The sequence below is a fragment of the Notechis scutatus genome, chromosome 5 (genome assembly GCF_049901735.1).
Source record: "Notechis scutatus isolate UNSWTSFEM ecotype Mainland chromosome 5, rNotScu1.2, whole genome shotgun sequence".
In the NCBI taxonomy this organism is placed as follows: domain Eukaryota; kingdom Metazoa; phylum Chordata; class Lepidosauria; order Squamata; family Elapidae; genus Notechis; species Notechis scutatus.
The window spans coordinates 23417383-23437678 of NC_142013.1; the positions used below are offsets into that span (position 1 = coordinate 23417383).

At 37.2% G+C, this 20296-nt stretch overlaps 1 protein-coding gene across 1 annotated transcript in view; it reads left to right on the forward strand.

Annotated features, from left to right (window-relative positions):
* Positions 1 to 20296, forward strand: part of MTUS2 (microtubule associated scaffold protein 2) — a 331241-nt gene that overhangs the window by 244432 nt on the left and 66513 nt on the right. The window contains exon 6 of the mRNA XM_087966329.1: positions 10191 to 10289. Within this exon, the coding sequence (XP_087822455.1) occupies positions 10191 to 10289 (99 nt within the window). The remainder of the gene's footprint in view (positions 1 to 10190; positions 10290 to 20296) is intronic.

The following is a 20296-nucleotide window of genomic DNA, read 5'->3' on the forward strand; positions in this document are numbered from 1 at the left end:
CCTGCTATGGTCAAGAGACTACAGGACCTGACCTTGACTGGCTGGTGTATGATTCTGGAATTGGAATCAAATGTCTGAGACTTTCACAGTGGAAAAAGCTTTGAAGTTAAATGAAGATTTCCCCTTCTCCTTTGTTTAGCAAGCAAGATGGAAAAACAAGCAGGCTAGCTTAGAATGAGCTCTAGACTTTTCTTAATATGAGGGAGTAATCAAAATATGTCACTAAGCTCCTTGAAATAACAATGGTCTTCCACATTGCCACTACATATGGGAAGAGATTTTAGTAGTCCTTTACTGTAAGAGAGAGAGAGAGAGGGAGGGAGGGAGGGAGGGAGAGAGAGAGAGAGAGGAGAGCAATGTACTTGGCATTTCACCAGGAATCCATTCTCTATGGATTTGGAAATACTGAGATTGTGGTTAGCTATTGCATTGCAAATACAATCCTTGTATTAGCTCAGAAGAGACCAGATGCAGAATATATAATTTTTAGATGCTAGAGCTTGCTAATTATGAGGTTATATTTTTTTAAAAAAAATTTATTGGTTTTTAAAACAAACATAAACAAACAAAACATAAAAACATCAAATCATCTTCCATATATGTACATACAGTGTGCCGGTTGGTTTACAAATTGTTTTGTGCTTCCATTTCATAGTCTTCAATTATAATTACATTGTATATAATCTTGTATTTTCAATCCATATATTAAATACATTAATATCATTATTAATCATTTGACTATACTTTTATTCATTCATGTTTTCCAAAATGATCATATTTTTGCCATTTCTCTAAATCAATCCCATATCCAAAATTCTTCCCCCAAGCAATCATAGTTTCTTTAACTTGTTCTTCTTCTAGTTTAATTTCTAATAAATATCCATACAATTTTTTAATCACCTTTTCATCAGTACCTGTCAAAATCTTATCTAAGTCAGTCAGTTTATCATAGAAACCTTCTGTTTTAGAGCCTTTATCATACCTTGAATGTATTTGCGCATATGAAAACCAATTCATCTTTATACCTTGTTCCTCTAGTTTTTGTATAGATTTAAGTTCACCTTTTTCATTCAATATTTCACCATATCTAATTGTTTGTTCCTTTTTGTATATTATAGGATAAGAAAATGCTTCAATAGTCGATAGCCAGACTGGAATTTTCAAATAACATTGTCTTTTAATCTTCTCCCAATTTATGAGGTTATTAAGCTTGTTACACTGCGTAATGTTTCATGGAATGCAGATAACAAATGCAAACTTTGTAATGGATAACTCGGTACAACATACCTTGTGTCTGCAGATCCTTTCCATGAAGGATAATCAAAAGCAGCTCTGAAGCAGCCACATGAGCCTGAAACAGCCACACTTACTGTAATGTTCTGAAGAAGTACTTTGCTTGCACAACTTTTGTTATCAAACACAACCTTTGAAGTACTTCTTCAGAATGTTACAGCAAGTGTGTCTTTTTCCAGGATCATGTGGCTGCTTCAGAGCTGTTTTTGATTATCTCAGCATATACTGTATATGTATATACTGTACAACCATTTTACATGTATGTATATCTATGTATATGAGTCACTGCATTGCATGTGTGCATTATGAAGCACTGTTTTAGAAAGACTGGCACAACCCTATTTTTCCTACTACAGATGGCTCTTATTGAAAGACATATACATAACATTATGTTTCCTTTCATTATAATTATAATGTTATTATTTTCCTATATACCTAGGATACATTGTATGCATCTAGGAAGACTTTTAAACTGTTGTGATGACAGATTTTAACTACATCTGTTAGTAGACTAACTCTGCCAAATGCAAAATGTCAGATAAATTCCTGATTACTGATGATGATAATTTTCTCTTTCAAGAGGTTGAGGTGCACATTTTTGGACTCCTATCTTCTTACTAATAGGAGAGAAAAGGAAGGGAAAGGTGGATCCCAAGTACTACTAATTAATTTACCTAACATCAGTACTTAGATGTTGAAGAAGATAATGAGGCAGGCCACTGTAAGCATCTTGAAGTCCATGCTGTGCTTTTTAAAGTCAGTTGCCTTTATCAAAAATAGATCATGGAAGACAAATTCTTTTTTTTTTTCCTTTAAAAAAAAACAAGGGAAGATACTACCTTAAAAGAATGGAATAATGACTGAACACGGGCAGTGACGGGGAAGGCAAGAGGGAGAGGAAACGAATAGGGAATCAAAAAGAGAAAAACATTGAAGAACATTGAGTTCTTAGTGTTCTTTGAAGTTGGTTGTTTGTTTGCCAACATTTTGTTACCAGACTAACTGGTCTGAAGATGTTATATAATCTGGTAATGAAACACTGGTAAGCAAACAATCAAGCTTAGAGATCACCAAGGTTTCCACAGTGAGCCACAAACATTATCTTCTCTTAAAGAACTTGAATTCTGAATAGTAGTACTCCAACATCCATGATATTTTTGCACATCTTATTGTCAAAATGGACAATAGACAAAAAGTTAAGATCAACAGTTCACTGCCTACAGATTCGGTTGCTGATCCTTGGTCTTATGAATAAATCTTGATCATATTAACACATTTTGATTTTTATACAAATTCTGATAGATGAACCTAGGAAACTACAATCTATGTTTCAATGAGGTATAGCAAATAATTTTCAAAACTTGGATCTGTTTTTTGAAAAATTATCTGTTCCCATACATTCAAAATAGTGTATGGAAGATATTCGGGTCAGTTAATGGATGGGTGTATGTTTTACCTCCAACTTCTTCAAGAAAGGAACTTTGTCTATATTTATTTATTTATTATTTTTGATTAAATTTATAAGCCACCCATCTCATTGTCAACTGACTTTATGCAGCTTACAACATCCTAAAAACAAAAGTAGAAAGAATTAAATACTAGAATCAATATAGATTAGATAGACAGTACAATACAATGGCGTGGGAATGGGATCTTCTTCCTAATCCATTAACCACCTTCAGTTGGAACAGAACAAATTTATGAACATTTGAGTAAGTTAAATCATTGTGATAAGAAATAAATAAGGTGTCATTCCTTAAAGGAACATCAAGTATACTAATAAGTTTTTAAAAATGTACCTGTGCATTCTTATTTTAAAAAAGTGAGGCAAACAATGATATTTTATAGAATATGCTTGTCATCCAAATGAGGCATCTTTAATTAACCCCACACAAATCTCATTGTTTTACATCACACCACAAATTTGAGCCATCCAAAACCAAAGCCACAGAAAAGAAGCACCTTACATGGTATGACACAGTATTGGAAAATAATTGCTATGCAAATTGTTTTGATGACATGAGCTGATTGGTTTTCTTCCGTCCTCTGAAATGAGCAGCTTTAATTGGATTCACTGCATTAAATCATCCTTCTGTGCAAATTTGGGGCATCACTAGCATGTCAAAGAAATAGATTAGGGGGGGTTAGAATAGAAGCACCAGATGATTTGGAATTTGTCCTTTAATTCTATTGAAATGAAATATGCAGAGCCACTGGAGATAATGCGATGAGAGACGTTTGGTTCATACAACCAATAATTTTAAAGAAAGCACAAGCTTTAAAAAAGAGCTTGGCTTGCCAATCAATTAGCAGATGAAAAGCTTTCTCTGATGGTTCCTTTCCCAATGATGGCAGGCAGGAGGGCCTTTAGCAGTAAGTTTTGGAGGTGGAGCATGAGAGGCTTGGAGTTCACTGGAGCTGTCGATGTGAATTAAGAGTACCATCAGTTAAAATATGTACGCAAATAGGTGGCAGAGCATACACATCATTGTCTCGTTAATAATAACTTGTAGAACTATAAAAAGCTAAAAGGTACATTTTTATTTTTATTTATTTATTTGATTTGCCAATTGTTTACAAGATAATAAGTATAAATGTATACATAGTTGTGAATACATGAAATGTATGAGGAACATATGAGGAACATATCCTAACTCTAAAAGGACATTAAAATTGCTCTTGGGAATCTTCTCTTCAAAGACTTTCCAACAGCTTTGGAGACATGAAGGATCTTCATCTTTCAGAAGTAGTACTGCCTCAGTTGAAAAGGTGGATTTTCCTTCAGGAGGCCCTCTCGAAGTTACAACAATTCCTCCAGGTTTTCAGATCCAGGGCCATAAAATCTGTTAAAGTTTAAATCTGACACATTGAACTGGAGTCAAAATTTGGCCACTTTGATTGGCATAGCAATGGTGTAGTAGAATTATAAAAGCAGTTGTTTTAATTCATGGCATAGCACTTTTTGTTACCTAATTGTACTCTACTGTTACTAAATGTCTTTTCCTACATCCAATCTGAAATAGTTATGTCTGCATAACACAGTTTCAAAGTGTCTTTATCTACACGCACACACACGATTTGAGTTTGACCTAGGGGAGAAGGAGTCAACTTTTGTTTTATTATTATTGCCATTCAAAATTAAAAAATGAAAAATAATGCTTCTGTTTTGTGACTTGCCTATCCTGAACAGGACTATGGTGTAGTGAGAGAATCAGAAGGGACGATACTTTTCCTTCAGGTTTTCCTCCTTAAAATAATCAATTTTTGTTTTTTGTTTAATTTTAATAATGGTAAGTAGTGGTGCGGGCGGGAACATGGATTATCAGCAGGAAAAGGGTTCGTTTTATTGCATACAGTCTAGTTCTGTTTAGATGAGGAGTTCATGTTTCTATGCAGTGATTGAAAAATGTGTTTTAAAATTTACATATAGTTCCCAAGAATAAAAAAGAACATTATTTTTTGGCAAGAAAAGGAATAAAACCCTATCATTTTTACAGAATGGGGGAAACTCATGAAGGTCAAAAAAACAAAAGGGAAAGGATAAGAACTGATTTCCAAGCTAACCATCATCTTGTGTCTGTATTTACTTATTTATTCCCATTTCCACTATCTTGTGCCCCCCCCCCCCTCCATTTCTGGTTCATTTTCTAGTGAGAACAGAACTGAATTATTTTTTTTAACCCAAATAATATTTCCCATGTCTTCCTTTTCTCATTTTGTTTCCAATAAGGCATGCTACAGTGCTTCATTTATTCATTATTACTTGTGGTTACTTGTGGTTGTCAGACTAGAAGGAAGAGATAAAATGACCACCTCTTTGCAGAATACCACACCGTCCCTCCACCTCAAGTGGTTTGGTATTCAGTTTGGAAATTCCACATTGTTAATTGTTAACATTTAAAAACGTTTCCGGTGGATAGGTTGCTCCAAACATAGACTTCTTATTGGATTGTCAAAGATTTTGGCTTGTTTATTTGGCTTGTCAGGAGGAGCTGGTAAACTCTAAACTAGGGGTGTCCAACCTTGGCAACTTTAAGACTTGTGGACTTCAACTCCAAGAATTCCTCAGCCAGCAAAGCAAAGCTGGCTGAGGAATTCTGGGAGTTGAAGTCCACAAGTCTTAAAGTTGCCAAGGTTGGACACCCCTGCTCTAAACTTCTTTCAGCTTCTCCTCCATCGCATTTTTCCTGTTTTTTCCCTGACCCTTCCTTCTTTGAAGTCTGGATTTTTAAGACAAGCATTGTTTTTCCTCAAGAGAAGGAGAGGACAAGATTATTCTCTTTTGCTTTATATGGCTATTGGTTCCCTTGTCTGCTAGCTTGTTCCCACCATTGTTTACATGATTGATTCTATGTCTTGGAATCGGTTATCAGCGGGATGAATGAAGTAAACAAAATATGGACAACCTTCTGTAGGGAATTTAGATACTAAAGATACCTGCATATACCCTGTTTCTCCAACAATAGGGCCTCCCCCAATAGGAAGTCCCAGCATGTTTTATAGGCATGAAATTAAATTAAGCCCCTCCCCCCAAATTAAGGCCTATATTAAAACATGCGAAATGGGGGGGGAATGGTGGGGGGGCTTGCCCTTAGGAAGTGCTTTTGTTGCACACCCGGATATGGTGCTGCCTGCGTTGACCCCGATACGAAGTGCCCCACCAACACCGAGGTCAACATCCAAGCTGTCGCCACCCGCCCGCCCGAAGATGCAAGGGGGGGGGAATTAAGTCACCCCCGAAAAGACAACCTAGCCATTTTTTCAGGGCTCAAAAAAAAATAAGACCCGGCCTTATTATATGAGAAACACGGTAGTACATTAGGTTTAGGAGCTATCTAGATCCTGGTGTTCATTAATGCATTGCATTCATACATTAATAGCATTTTAGAACTAAAATAAAAGGTCTATTATAGGGACTAATCCCTTTGATATATACTTTTATGCTCTTCACAGATAATACTTCACATAGATATTTTCAACTAGCTACATGATATTTTCAACTTCTCATATATATAGCAGTTTCTCATATATCTAGTTGATATTTTCAACTAGATACAGGAGAAACTGCTTTAGAGTGATTTTGATTGTGTAAAAAAAAAAAAGATAAATTAGCTGGGAGAAATAGCCTGGTTAAATATGGTTTTCAAAACTTTCTAATTTGTGCTAAAGGGCCCAAGGCTGATTCAGCCTTCTATCCTACCAGGGTTGATAAAATTCTGGGGCACCAGTACACTAACTTTGTAAGCCATTCAGGGAGTGCTGTAAGGACTATTATTGTGGAAAATAAATAAATAAATAAAGAAAGAAAGAAAGAAAGAAAGAAAGAAAGAAAGAAAGAAAGAAAGAAAGAAAGAAAGCACTGCACATTTCTTGTAGGGTTTAGCACAGGCACAGTTGTGATTCTAGTTCCGTTGTTATTATACTCTGTAGATTTCCCAACAACACTGTTGAATCCTGGGAATTAGAGTCAAGATTCCTTACTTCTTTCCTTCTTCTTTCCTTCCTTCCTTCCTTCCTTCCTTCCTTCCTTCCTTCCTTCCTTCCTTCCTTCCTTCCTTCCTTCCTTCCTTCCAATAACTCAAGGCATCAACACCACACAATATTCCTTCCTCATCTTATTTCTCATTGTATTCTCATTTTCCCCTCATAGTAGTCATCCTGTGAGTAGGATTGAGCTTGGGATAATGATTCACCCAAGGTCATGGAATAAATAGCCAGGAGTGAAGGAGAACTAGAACCTGAGGCATCTGGCTCTGATCCCACAGGTTTGGCCCTATTAGGGTGGATTGGTGGATTTTCAGGTTTTTTTCTGAAAGAAAATAAATGAAATTTGGGGAAACTGATAGTTTCAAAGTATAAAGCACAGAAAAATAAATTTTCTCAAATACATCATAAAATTTAAAAAGACTGGAAAGCAAAAAGATTGCATGGGAATCCATGCATGTGATGTTTTTTTAGTTCCAAATTAATGCAGTTTAGAAATTTGCTGGTACTGTGTTTCTCACTTTTTTTTAATTCCACAGAGCAATATACAGTAAAGCAGCTAACCTACAAGCTACTTTAAGTGCACTTTCAACCAATTTAGTCAGTTAACAATGTGCCACTTGGCTGAGCATTTTCTTTTACATTCAAATGGATTATAAATAATTCTGTAGGTTTTCTATGCATTCCAGACGGAACAATCTCTTTGTACTTCCTTACTCTGCAGTTCTTCACAGTTAGTTTATTAAAATCTTACTGACTCTAATGGACTTTAAGAATTTAACCTGGTGGATCCTTTTTTATTCCACTTATCCAAAGCTCTATTTTTGACATGCATACTAGAAGTTCCCCTTTACGTCTTTAAATAATTTTCCAGACTTTATGAAGAAATGTTAATAAAGGGTTTAATCCTCCTAATACAGCAAAATAGAACAAAAATATTCTTAGTTTTTAGTCATGTTCTTGGTGCCCGAACTGCAAAGTATTAGAAATAAAAGTTTTAGTATACAGGTAGTCTTCAACTTACAATAGTAAGCCGTATATCTCCTGTTCCTTGTTTTCACACAAAACAACTCTGCGGTGGGTTGTATTAAACGAGAAAGGACTGACCCAAAGTCATCTTTAGTCATGAGCCACAGTGGCGCAGTGGTTAGAGTGCAGTACTGCAGGCTACTTCTGCTGACTGCCGGCTGCCTGCAATTTGGCAGTTCAAATCTCATCAGGCTCAAGGTTGACTCAGCCTTCCATCCTTCCGAGGTGGGTAAAATGAGGACCCAGATTGTTGGGGGCAATATGCTGACTCTGTAAACCATTTAGAGAGGGCTATAAAGCACTGTGAAGTGGTATATAAATCTGGGTGCACTCAGATTTATATACCACTTCACAGTGCTTTATAGCCCTCTCTAAGTGGTTTACAGAGTCAGCATATTGCTTCACGTTGCTATTTAGTCATGGCTGAGAATGGACTAGAGCTGAGTCTCTTCTGGTGCCAGTCTAGCTTCTTATTTAGTACACCAGTGAGATTCTAAACAGAAATCTTACTCTGTTTCTTTAAAAGCATCTGTGTTTCGTTCAAATTGTGGTTTAATAATTTATAATACCAGCAGTGCTTTATAGGGCAGTAAATGTTATCAAACAACTTTTCTTCCATTCTCAATTCTAAAATAGTAAAAAAAAATAGACTTGTGGTTTTTTTGAGTAACAAATTGATTTCAAACACATAAGGGAAATCTGGCCTGTGTGATCCCAATTACTTTGTTCACAAACCAACCTACCTAAAGTCTTCTGTGTATTTTGACTCATTTCCCAATCCTGTTCCAATACTCTTTCTTTCTCCTAATGATCAAAGAGGCTCTTGAAATAAGCTTTATTCAGTGACTCAGCAATAAGAAAGAAAGCTAAACTTTATTCTGTCCAGGGGAAATCTCAATCAACTGATGGTGCAACTGAGGAAGTGAGCTATGGGCAGGGGTGGGATTCAATTTTTTTAACAACCAGTTCTTTGGGCGGGGCTTAGTTGGTGGGCATGGCTTGGTGGTAATGTGACTGGCTGGGCGCAGCCAACTCAACATCACTCACATCGAGGCACGCATCTCCTCGCCTGGCCTTTCGTGGCTGTGGGGAAGCTGCAATAATCGTAAGTATGAAAAATGGTTATAACTCACTTTTTTTCAGTGCCACTGTAACTTTGATTGGTCACTCCACACAAGCAAAGTATCAGCAAAGGAGGGGGGGAAAAACCTCCAGAGAAGTTCCAGAGACAGGAAGTCTAGTCCTGCCAAGAATGTAATAAGGGTTAACAGAGAGGCAGTTTCTGTAAGCAACACCAGAATGTTTCCTTCCTTCCTTCCTTATAGGATTAGGCCAGTAATTTCTTCTAACAACTGGTTCTCTGAACTGCTTAGAATGTTAACAACTGGTTCTAGCAAATAGGTGCGAACCGGTAGAATCCCACCCCTGGTTATGGGGAAGTGCTAGGATATGTATATGTATCTTTGTAATTGAAATGTGTGTATAGGTTTTCCATACATATGTGGATTGAATATGAATATTATACATTATGATTTGTGTTATTATTTAACTTTACCGCATTATGAAGTATTATGAGTGCCTAGAAATGTGCAGCATGGTATTTCTGAAGACAGAATATTCTTCACCCATTTAATGTACTTACCTATGGGATGTGAAGTCAAATTCCTAGAGTGTCTACCTCTAACTGTGAAGTTATTCACATGAAATTTTATACCACTTTTCCACACTTGGAATACTGCATCCAGTTTTGATTGCCATGACATAAAAAAGATGTTGAGACTCTAGAAAGAGTACAGAGAGGAGCAACAAAGATAATTAGGGGACTGGAGGCTAAAACTTATGAAGAACAGTTGCAGGAACTGGGTATGTCTAGTCTAATTAAAAGAAGGACTGGGGTGACATATTAGCAGTGTTCCAAAATCTAGGGGGCTGCCATGATCAACCCACTCTCTAAAGCAGGGGTGTCCAACCTTGGCAACTTTAAGACTTGTGGACTTCAACTCCCAGATTTCCTCAGCCAGCTTTGCTGGCTGAGGAATTCTGGGAGTTGAAGTCCACAAGTCTTAAAGTTGCCAAGGTTGGACACCCTGCTCTAAAGCATCCGAAGGCAGGACAAGAAGCAATGGATGGAAATTAATCAAGGAGAGAACCAACCTAGAACTAAGGAGGAATTTCCTGACAGAACACTTATTCAGGGGAGCAACTTGCTTTCAGAAATTTTGGGTACTCCAACATTGGAAGTGTTTAAGAAGAGATTGGACAACCATTTGTCTGACATAGTATAGGGTTTCCTATCTGGACTAAAAGTCCTCCAAGGATCCTTCCTATTCTGTTATTCTTGTATGTTTCATTTTCAGTCATATACATATATCTTTTTCTTACAGGGCCAAAAAAGGAAGGACAGAAAGATCAGGAAAGCAGCAGGCCTACCATCTCATCTCCCAAGAGACTGGTAGTAGCAACCACCAAGCTCCATTCACCAGGTATTTGTAATCTGGGAATACTTTTTTTTAAAAAAATGGTTTTAAATTTGTAGGTGGCAAATGATTAAAGTACGGCTTTCTGGAATAACATCTAGACCAATGCAAATCTGTACAATGCTGAACAAGAGGTGTGTACCTGTTTTTAAATGGTTAAAGCAGCTGCACCTTTTTCCATTGTGTGATCATTTCAAAAGCTACTTGCAGCATTCCTTACAAAGCTTCTTATATTAAAATTATACGTTTATTCTGATTGGTTAGGGGAAATGATGTAGAAGAAAGCAAAAAGTGTTATTTATTTGTTAGGTTGCCCTGCATGAACACAAACTCTATAAATATTAAATCTCAGGCCATCAAGCATCAGTAAGCAAGTTTATTATATGAGCAGACAAAGCAAATTGTATCAGATTATCCCTGGATGGAACAAACAAGGTATTTTTCCCTATAAATGAAGGCCTTGTTAAAAGTTTAAAATATGAAACTTATTTAATTTGCCAGGAAATGCTATCATGTGATGCATAATGGGCAAACATTTCTAGCCATATCTATTTTTTTAACATACTACATCATCAAGTAGAAGGCATCCTATTTTCTATGGGTAGTATAAGAAGAATAAATCCTGAATTGTTGGCTCATGTACAAGCCTGTGTTCTGCTTTTCCTTTAGTCCTCTGTCAGCAATCCCTGCATTTAACTGCAGTATTCTTTTCTATATCAGTCTACATAATTAAAATGCCACAGGTGGAGACAAGTGGTTGGTAACTGTGAACAATAAATGAAAAGGTCAGATGAATACATGCATGTGTATTTAAAACTACAGTATTGATTTGGCTGACTAGTTAGAGTTCTCAATAAAAACATTTTAATGAGCTAAAATTATTCTTCAATTAGTGAGATAATTGGAGGTTTAAATGTTTAATGTTTAAATGTTTCCACAAAACAATTTGTAAACAAAAACAGCATGGAAAGGCATTTCCAAATTGTTTCTCTTCCTTCCCCTTATAATGAAAATTGGTACAATTAATAGCAATAGTACTTAGACTTATATACCGCTTCACGGTGCTTTGCACTCCTCTCTAAATGGTTTACATCATCAAGTTCTTTATTCTAATTGTGAAACTACTTAATTTAATTCAGAATATCATGAAGGATCCTTGTCAATGTTCAATAACATAAATACAGTTTTTGCATTCTATTATTTTATGTTCAACAAGAGATTCCTTAAGTCTTTCTTGCTTTCAACCTCTACATATGTTATCAACGTATCTAAGTTTATTTATGTTTCTTCAAACAATTTTAATTCCAATTTCTGTTTCTTCTATTTCCACATTTATCATATATTCTGCATATAAATGAATCAGATGACAATTTATAACCTTGATGTATCCCTTTCCCGGTTATGAACCATTTAAGTTGTGGTCAAATTTCATTATAAATTCCATTATAACTATACACCCTTTTCCTGTGATTTGCTATATCCTGGTTTTTACACGTTATTCATGTTTGATGTGGAATATCCAGTCACCACTGTTTATAATATGTAAAGAAGAAATAGGTATATTTTTAAAAGCTCTTTCAATTATCCATTGAATACTAGCAATGTCTACAGGTACCCAGCGTTTTCTGAATTCCAATTTTATATTTGGCAATTTTAGTTCCATGTACTGTTGAACTCTAGATTACAGAATTTTAAGCATTATCTTACTAGCATGCACGTTAAGTAAGCTAAGTGGTTTATATGCAAATATATACATAAAATGTAAATGGCGACAATATTAGTAGCATATGTCTGCCAGGAAGCATATCCACTGTTTCAGATCACTTGCGCACTAAGGTACTTAAATTTAACTAGTAAGAAATCTAAATCATTCCCTCTTCTGAAAACGACATCTAATCATCTTGGTCATCTCCCTAGACTTTCTATGATATTGTTTTTCATTCATACTACCACCGTCCTGTTAAAAGCATGAACCTTTGTTACAATAGTTCTAAATGACAGGTTGGATTTAGTGCAGCTGATTTCCCAAATGATCTTGAAAGCCATTTTGAAGTTTTAACGATGCTTCCCAGTATGACCTGGGGTGCTTTTGGGGAAACTCTCAGAGAGCCAAAAGAAATGAACCAATCTGAATATATTCTATACCCAACTTTGGGCAAAGATCCCTTTCACTAAATATATAATTACAGAAGAAGTTTATTATTTAAGTGGAGTGTGGTTATATTTCAAAATGCCAGAGATGAAATTCTTAAAATTGCTGCTGTTTTTTTTAAAATTATGACAGTAAAAGAGGAGAGACAGCTGTATTGCATAATAGCAGGACAATACATGCCAGTATTTTAAAGCAGATGCTAATTTTTTGTAGAACTGTTTAGAAAATGTTGCTGGAATGCACACTTTAAAAATAATCCTAACATTTCTTTTTAAGGCCAAAAAAAAAACCCCTCAACTTGGATTAGACAATTTTCTATTTCAAGGAAAACATTGCAGTTCAAAACTGATATATTGATTTGGACATGCAAAGTATTACAAATACAAATTTATTACTACACACAAATTCACTAGCAATAGAAGTCTGGGTCTGATAGGTGACATTCTACAGACGCTTGAGAAACAGGTGGTTTTCAGTTTATCAAGCTTATTTAATCAACTAAAAGCATATTACATTTTGTTATACTCATTTCTCAATCGGCAAACTATGGACCATGCTGCTAATGGGCTACCTATGGGCTGGAGTGAGTCAATATCCATCGAACAGTATGTATATTAGAATGGAAATCAAAATATTATGGCGTCTGTGGCGTCTCCTTTACTAAAGTATTTTCTGTATGCTTAAGAGAGGTTAGTGGAAATTGTGCTCTGGGATCAGAAGAATAGAGAGGACAGATGAAGAAAATATTAAGAAGCTGTTTCTAAGCCAACTACTATATAGGAAAATTGTTATACTTTCCTTTTGTTTTTATGATTAAGGTACTTTCAATGGAGGCACTTTTTCTGCAATTGTTTGACAGCTTTCATGGAATTTTAATCTCCGCAAAACTGCTGAAGGACTATGCTATTGGTCCTGGTGAGCCAAGTAGAAACTAGTATAATAGGGTTGAAAGGGACTTTGGAGGAGCAGGAGATCCTATACTATTATTGACAAATGGCTGTCCAGCCTCTTCTTGAAAAGCTCCAGTGATGGAGAACCAACAACTTCCAAATATGTCGTTCCACTGATTAATCGTTTTCATTGTCAGGAATTTCTCCTTAGTCCTAGTTGGATCTCTCTTTAAAGATCTTCCACTTGTTATTTCTTATCCTGCCCTCAGGTGCTTCGGATAATAATAGCTGAATCCCCTCTTCTCTGTGACAGACCCTCTAATACTAGAACAGGGGTCCCCACCACCGGGCCATGGACCGGCACCGGTCCGTGGATCATTTTGTACCGGGCCGCAAAGAAAATAAAAATAAAAATAAAATAAAAATGGCAGCTTTCTTTGCCTTCGGTGAATGCTGCTGGGATCAGGATCAAGGACACAAATGAAAGAAGGGGAGGGAGGAAGCAACCAAAGCCTGTCCTACTCTCTGGCTCAGTGGCTTCGGTTTCCTCCCGCCTCGTTCCTCTCTCAGTCGCTCTCTCGCTCCTCCACCAGCCCAGGAAGAAACTGCTTCAAAGAAGCCAGCAGGGTGGCTTTTCCTGTCAGCGCAGCTCCTCCGAGCGCTCGTTCACCCCACCCCGCCGCCCGCAGTTCAATCCAGTGCTCCGTTCTGCCTGCCTGCCTTCGTTTCTGGTTGTTTAGGAGCAGCTTCGGCTGAGAAAAAGAGGCGAATAGTTATTATTCTCAGCCGAAGCTGCTCCGAAACCACCAGAAACGAAGGCAGGCAGGCAGAACGGAGCGCTGGATTGAACCGCGGGCAGCAGGGGGGGGTGAACAGGCGCTTTGGAGGAGCTGCACCAAACCACCAGAAACGAAGGCAGGCAGGCAGAACGGAGCGCTGGATTGAACCACGGGCGGCGGGGGGGGTGAACAGGCGCTTCGGAGGCTGCGCCCGAAACCACCAGAAACGAAGGCAGGCAGGCAGAACGGAGCACTGGATTGAACCGTGGGCGGCGGGGTGGGGGTGAGCGGGCGCTTCAGAGGAGCTGCGCCGACAGGAAAAGCCACCCTGCCGACTTCTTTGAAGCAGTTTCTTCCTGGGCTGGTGGAGGAGCAAAAGAGCGACTGAGAGAGGAACGAGGCAGACACCTGAGGGATGAGGCTGAGGGAGGGAGGGAGACACCTGAGGGATGAGGCTGAGGGAGGCAGGGCCGAGAGGCGGGGCTTCTCAGCCGTCCTGCAGGGACTTGTCCTGAGCGCGGAGACAGCCGTGGGCCACCACCGCCCAGCGCTCAGTTTTGAAGGCGCTCCTCAGCCTGGCGCAGTTGCTGAATCTGCAGCTGAAACCCTCCGTTTAAATGTCCTAATAGAAGAGAATATCTGTCGCTCAGGGTTGCAATGAGGAGGCAATGGCGCTCCTGAACTTGGTGGTTTGCTGGCAGACGTTTTATTACCCGACTAGGTAACAACATCAGATGTTACCTAGTCAGGTAATGAAACGTCTGCAAGCAAACCACCAAACTCGGATTCCCCACCCCCCACCCCGGTCCTTGAAAAAGTGTTTCTGCGTGAAACTGGTCCCTGGTACAAAAAAGGTTGGGGACCACTGTACTAGAAGACTGCTATCATATCATCCTTAGACCTTATCTTTGTTAGATTAAACATACCTAATTCCCTCTGTTGTTCATTGTATGATACATTCAGCCCTGCCTGTGTTTCCAAATATCACAATATCACTGGATTCTTGAATATTTTTAAGAAACTTCTGCGTACTAAAAGAACATTCATCCAATCTTTCATGACTGAAAAAAATAATAAAGCATTTCCACAAAATCCCTATTTAATGTCTGTCTTGGATTATTCTAAATGCACTCCCAACAGGGACATGGCATCTTGGAGACGGTTAATGGATTAGGCAGACCCCACCTCTTCCCCATGCACACTTGGTCCCTTCCTCCCATCTTGATTAATTGAATTTTAATTGAATTTTAAAGGTAAAGTTTTTACTTATTATTTTATCACATAGTTTATAATACATTTTATATTGTATTTTAATGAATAGAATAGAACAGAACAGAACAGAACAGAATTCTTTATTGGGCAAGTGTGATTGGACACACAAGTTATATGACTGTAAGCTGCCTAGAGTCACCATGGTGAGATGGACAGCGTTGAAGTTCAATTATGAAAGAATGAAATTATATTATAATAATAATATAATATAATATAATATATATAATATAAATATAATATAATATAATATAATAATATAATATATAATATAATATAATATAATATAATATAATATAATATATATATATAATATAATATAATATAATATAATATAATATAATATAATATAATATAATATAATATAATATAATATATAATAATATAATAATATAATATAATATAATATATAATATAATATAATATAATATAATATATATAAAATATAATATAATATAATATAATATAATATAATATAATATAATATAATATAATATAATATAATATAATATAATATAATATAATATAATATAATATAATATAATATAATATAATATAATATAATATAATATAATAACATAACATAACATAATATAATATAATCTGGACAGAAGAAATGTTTGAGGTGCTATCAGTGAAGTTTTAGAAACCAAGTGTGAGAGACATTTGGCTATTAATATAGGTATCATATCTAGACCTCCCTCATAATATGGGGGGAGAAGAAGGAGGAGGATATTGTACCTACAGATACTTAATATTGTTTTATTTTTTTAAATAATTCATTATAATTAATGATTGGATAAGTAATCCATATTAGCCTAACTATTGGAAAAGAAATGGAGAATGATTTGGAAAGGATGGTGAAAGAGGAGACTAGAACCCCGTGCCAAACACATAGAAAAACACTGTTAAAATACAAATGCTTTATCATTTTCCCCATCTGCTCACTGTAAAATGTCCAGGAAATCATTGTTCTGACTGCCTGATATTTGGAGCTTCTAACCTGCTTCCAGCAAAAATGTGTCTGTCTATGCTTGAGTGGTCTTATCTTCTAACATCCATGTGGGGTATAATTTAAAGCATTTCTAAGGCAATTATCATGCGCATGCCCTAAATAATATCCTTCCTCATAACTTCACCACTACATAAAAAGATTCAGAATCATTCTATGTGCGTTGTATTTTGTAGATTCTCCATATGAAGCAGAAAAATGGTATGCATTTTGAGTTGTTCTGTTAGCGCTAGATGAATGGAGAAGCTCAAGATTATCCACAAGGGCAAGATTCACAAAACTTAAATTACAAGGACATTTGGAAAGACAATTTAAAGGCATTCAGTTCAAATAATGTAAGGCTGCAGGGATTTGGAAGACTTGGACAAAGTTTCAGTGAATTTTCTTTAATTAAATCTGAAACAATTTAGCTGTGGAGTCCCCAAGGAAGTCATTTTGAAATAGACTCACTGACCTCATTATTGAATACCTTTGAAGTTTCTTGGTTTCCTGGTGTTTTAAATACAAAGCATATTTCATTATTTTTCTTAAAAATTGGATGTTCTGCTTTATTATTTCTTTCTATCCGTATCGCCATAACATTAACAATAGAAGATATTGCAAAACGCTCAAACAGTTCTAACTGAATCCAAAGTATAACAAAAGCAACAGAACTAATTATAAGGTTGTTTGTCTTCCACTATTGCCAGAGCATATTGTTAAACTTGCAAGGTAGTTTAGACAATAAGCAGGCCCAACTGAACTAATTTTACTTTACGTTAACAAATTCTTGCAAGTCTGGAAGTACATTTCTCCCCTGCCACTTTTAATGTTCAAAAAGCTAGGGAAGATGCCACCTGGAATGTTTGCCACAAAGACATTCCTACCTCAGGCTAAGCTGCTCCTTACCCAACCATTGCCCTGGCTGTGGCTCTTCCTCCATCTCCCAAGATCATTGCCACATACCATTACACATTAATAAGTGCCTATTAGAGCATAGAAAACACAGGCTAGAGGTTTAACATTTTAACGTATTGTTTGTCAAGTTGTTAGGTATTCTGAATCTCTCTCTCACATATCTCTGGGCCATTTGATATCATAAACTAATTATTTTTTTTATTAAAAGTCATTTCTAGTAAAAAAGAGATCCCGTTTGTGGTAGTGGTTAAAGCAGCAGGCTAGAAAACTGGAGACTACTTGCATCTTTCGGCATCAAGGGTGGGCCAGTCTCTCTGTGTCCTGTCTCTGACTCTCCCTCCCTTCCTCCCGCTCCCTCCCTCCCTCTCTAGCAGGAAGAGGAAAATGGCAAATGACTTCCAAAAATCTCAGTTGTTACGAGTCAACACTGCCTTGAAGACATGCACTGTTGACAAAAGTTGGATGTTTCAGACAAGAACAGAATACTATTTTGCATTGGTCTTCAAATGACAGAAGCAAAATTAGTATTCGGACCTTCTTGCCTGAATAAGTAGAGAGAGAAATGAAGATGCGCACACCAGCTTTGCCCTTGTAATTCCAGGCATTTCTACTCTTCCTTCATTGGATAAACCCAGAGTTCTCTATAAGTAGCATCCAAAACTCCTCATCACAGAAAGACTATATGCAACTAAAAACAATGCAAAAAAGTTGTGAGTAGAGTTGGTGCATTGCAAATACTAAAAGTAAAACTAGAGTGTACTTCTTCCCAGCCTCCTACAGGTCTAGCAATACCTGAATTTTGTTTTTATTAAGAACCAGATTATATGTTATGCACTCATTGAACAGTACCTAGCTAGGGCAGCATATCTAACATTTGTCTCAAGTTGTTCAAAACAACCATACCTTTCAAAGTATTGACCTACAACAAAATCCTATTTTCATACATCTTGGTTCCCAAATCATCAACATCCTATAAAACACTTCATACTACTTTTAGCCAACTGTTAGTCTAATGTAAATATACATTTCAGAAAATGTCATTGGACAGAATTTCCAGGCTTTCAGAATGTTTTCTCATCTTCCCTTTCTAGATAAATTCACCATAAGTGTTTTTTTGGCACCTGCAGTTCATCAAAAGCCCATGGAAAGTCATTGAGTCCCATGACACTCTCTTTGAACACTGACATCAGCTCTAGAAAACATCTGTGAGCACTTCACATTATTGTGAGGAGGAGAAAATAGCCACAGAAGCTTTGATGTGGCCACCAGCATTCAGTTCCGCAATAATGATATTTTAGGCCTGTTAGGACTCAGGCTGCATACTGTGACTTTTATATATAACTTTAAAAAAAATAAAATTAAAGTAGCCTGCTATGTTAGTAGAAACAAAGCCAGTTAATTCCTTGAAATGTGAAACTCTGTGATATAATTTTATTACTGACAGCAGTGTGCAACATAAAAACTCATTTATTTGCAACCTCAGTGGTCTTCTGCACCACTGTAATATTTGAAAAAATGAAAGTACAGATTCTTTCAGGAACAGATACATTTTTCCTCCACATCTCTCTCTTTCCTGCCCCTCCCCCTTTTCTTTACAGGTAAGTGAAACTGCATGCCTAGGCAATTTCTCTTCTGCCATGCTAGTCAGGTTTTTTTCAGACAGTTGTTCACTCCTCTCTGCATGCAGAGGAAAAATATGGGATGTGTTTGTTAGTCTCATTGCCACCTCCGCCCCATTCCCAGTGGCTTGTGGCTCATGTCCCTCACACATTGAAAATTAATTTCTTTCCTAAGGAGCTTTTGTAATTACGGAAGGTCCCTATGTAATTTAAAACACAGCTAGGTAACATTTTTTGAGCCAGTGAGCACCTGGGAAATTTTGAAAACCTGCTGTGGACATTCCCACAAAATGGCTGCAATGAATAAGGTTTACTCATTCATCACGGCCAACACTCATTTAACTGAAAACAAGATATTAAGATGGGTTCTTTGCTCTACTTCATTCCTCTCCCAGATGATCTCTACCATTGCAGTTTCCCTTGTCTTTTTTCAGGCTGGATAGATGGACATTCGAGCATTTTATTTTCTAAGGCTACCCATACATAGCCGAGAAGCCTTTTTAAAGAAGAAATAATGCTGCTTTGCCTTCTAATATGCCGGAGGCAATTTCATTTCTTTTTACAGGTAGTCCTCGACTTACGACCACAATTGAGCCCAAAATTTCTGTTGTTAAGTGATAAGAGAGCCCATTTTATGGCCTTTTTTGCTACAATTGTTAAGTGAATCACTGCAGTCGCTAAGTTAGTAACCTGGTTGTTAAGTGAATCCAGCTTCCCCATTGACTTTGCTTGTCAGAAGGTCACAAAAGGTGATCACATATGTAACCCAGGACACAGCAACGGTCGTAAGTATGAGACAGTTGCCAAGCACCTGAATTTTGATCACACTATCATGGAAATGCTGCAACGGTCATAACTGTAAAAATGGTCATAAGTCACTTTTTTCAGTGCCATTGTAACTTTGAACCAGGGATTCTACAGGCTCTCACCTATTCGCTAGAGCCGGTTGTTAACATTCTAAGCAGTTCGGAGAACCGGTTGTTAGAAGAAATTACTGGCCTAATCCTGCAAGGAAGGGAGGAAGGAAACATTCTGGTGTTGCTTACAGAAACTGTCTCGTGTTAACCTGCTATTAAGTCTTTGAAAAGTGCTTCGTGAGGTTTCATCAAAAGATGCAATCGAGGACTTGTTCCACGACGACCCACGTGGTGGACCCTTAACCCTTATTACATTCTTGGCAGGACTAGACTTCCTGTCTCAGGAACATCTCTGGAGTTTTTTCCCCTCCTTTGCTGGTACTTTGCTTGTGTGGAGTGACCAATCAAAGTTACAATGGCACTGAAAAAAGTGATTTGTGATCATTTTTCACACTTATGACTGTTGCAGCTTCCCCACAGTCATGAGAGGCCAGGCGAGGAGATGCGTGCCTCGATGTGAGTGATATTGAGTTGGCTA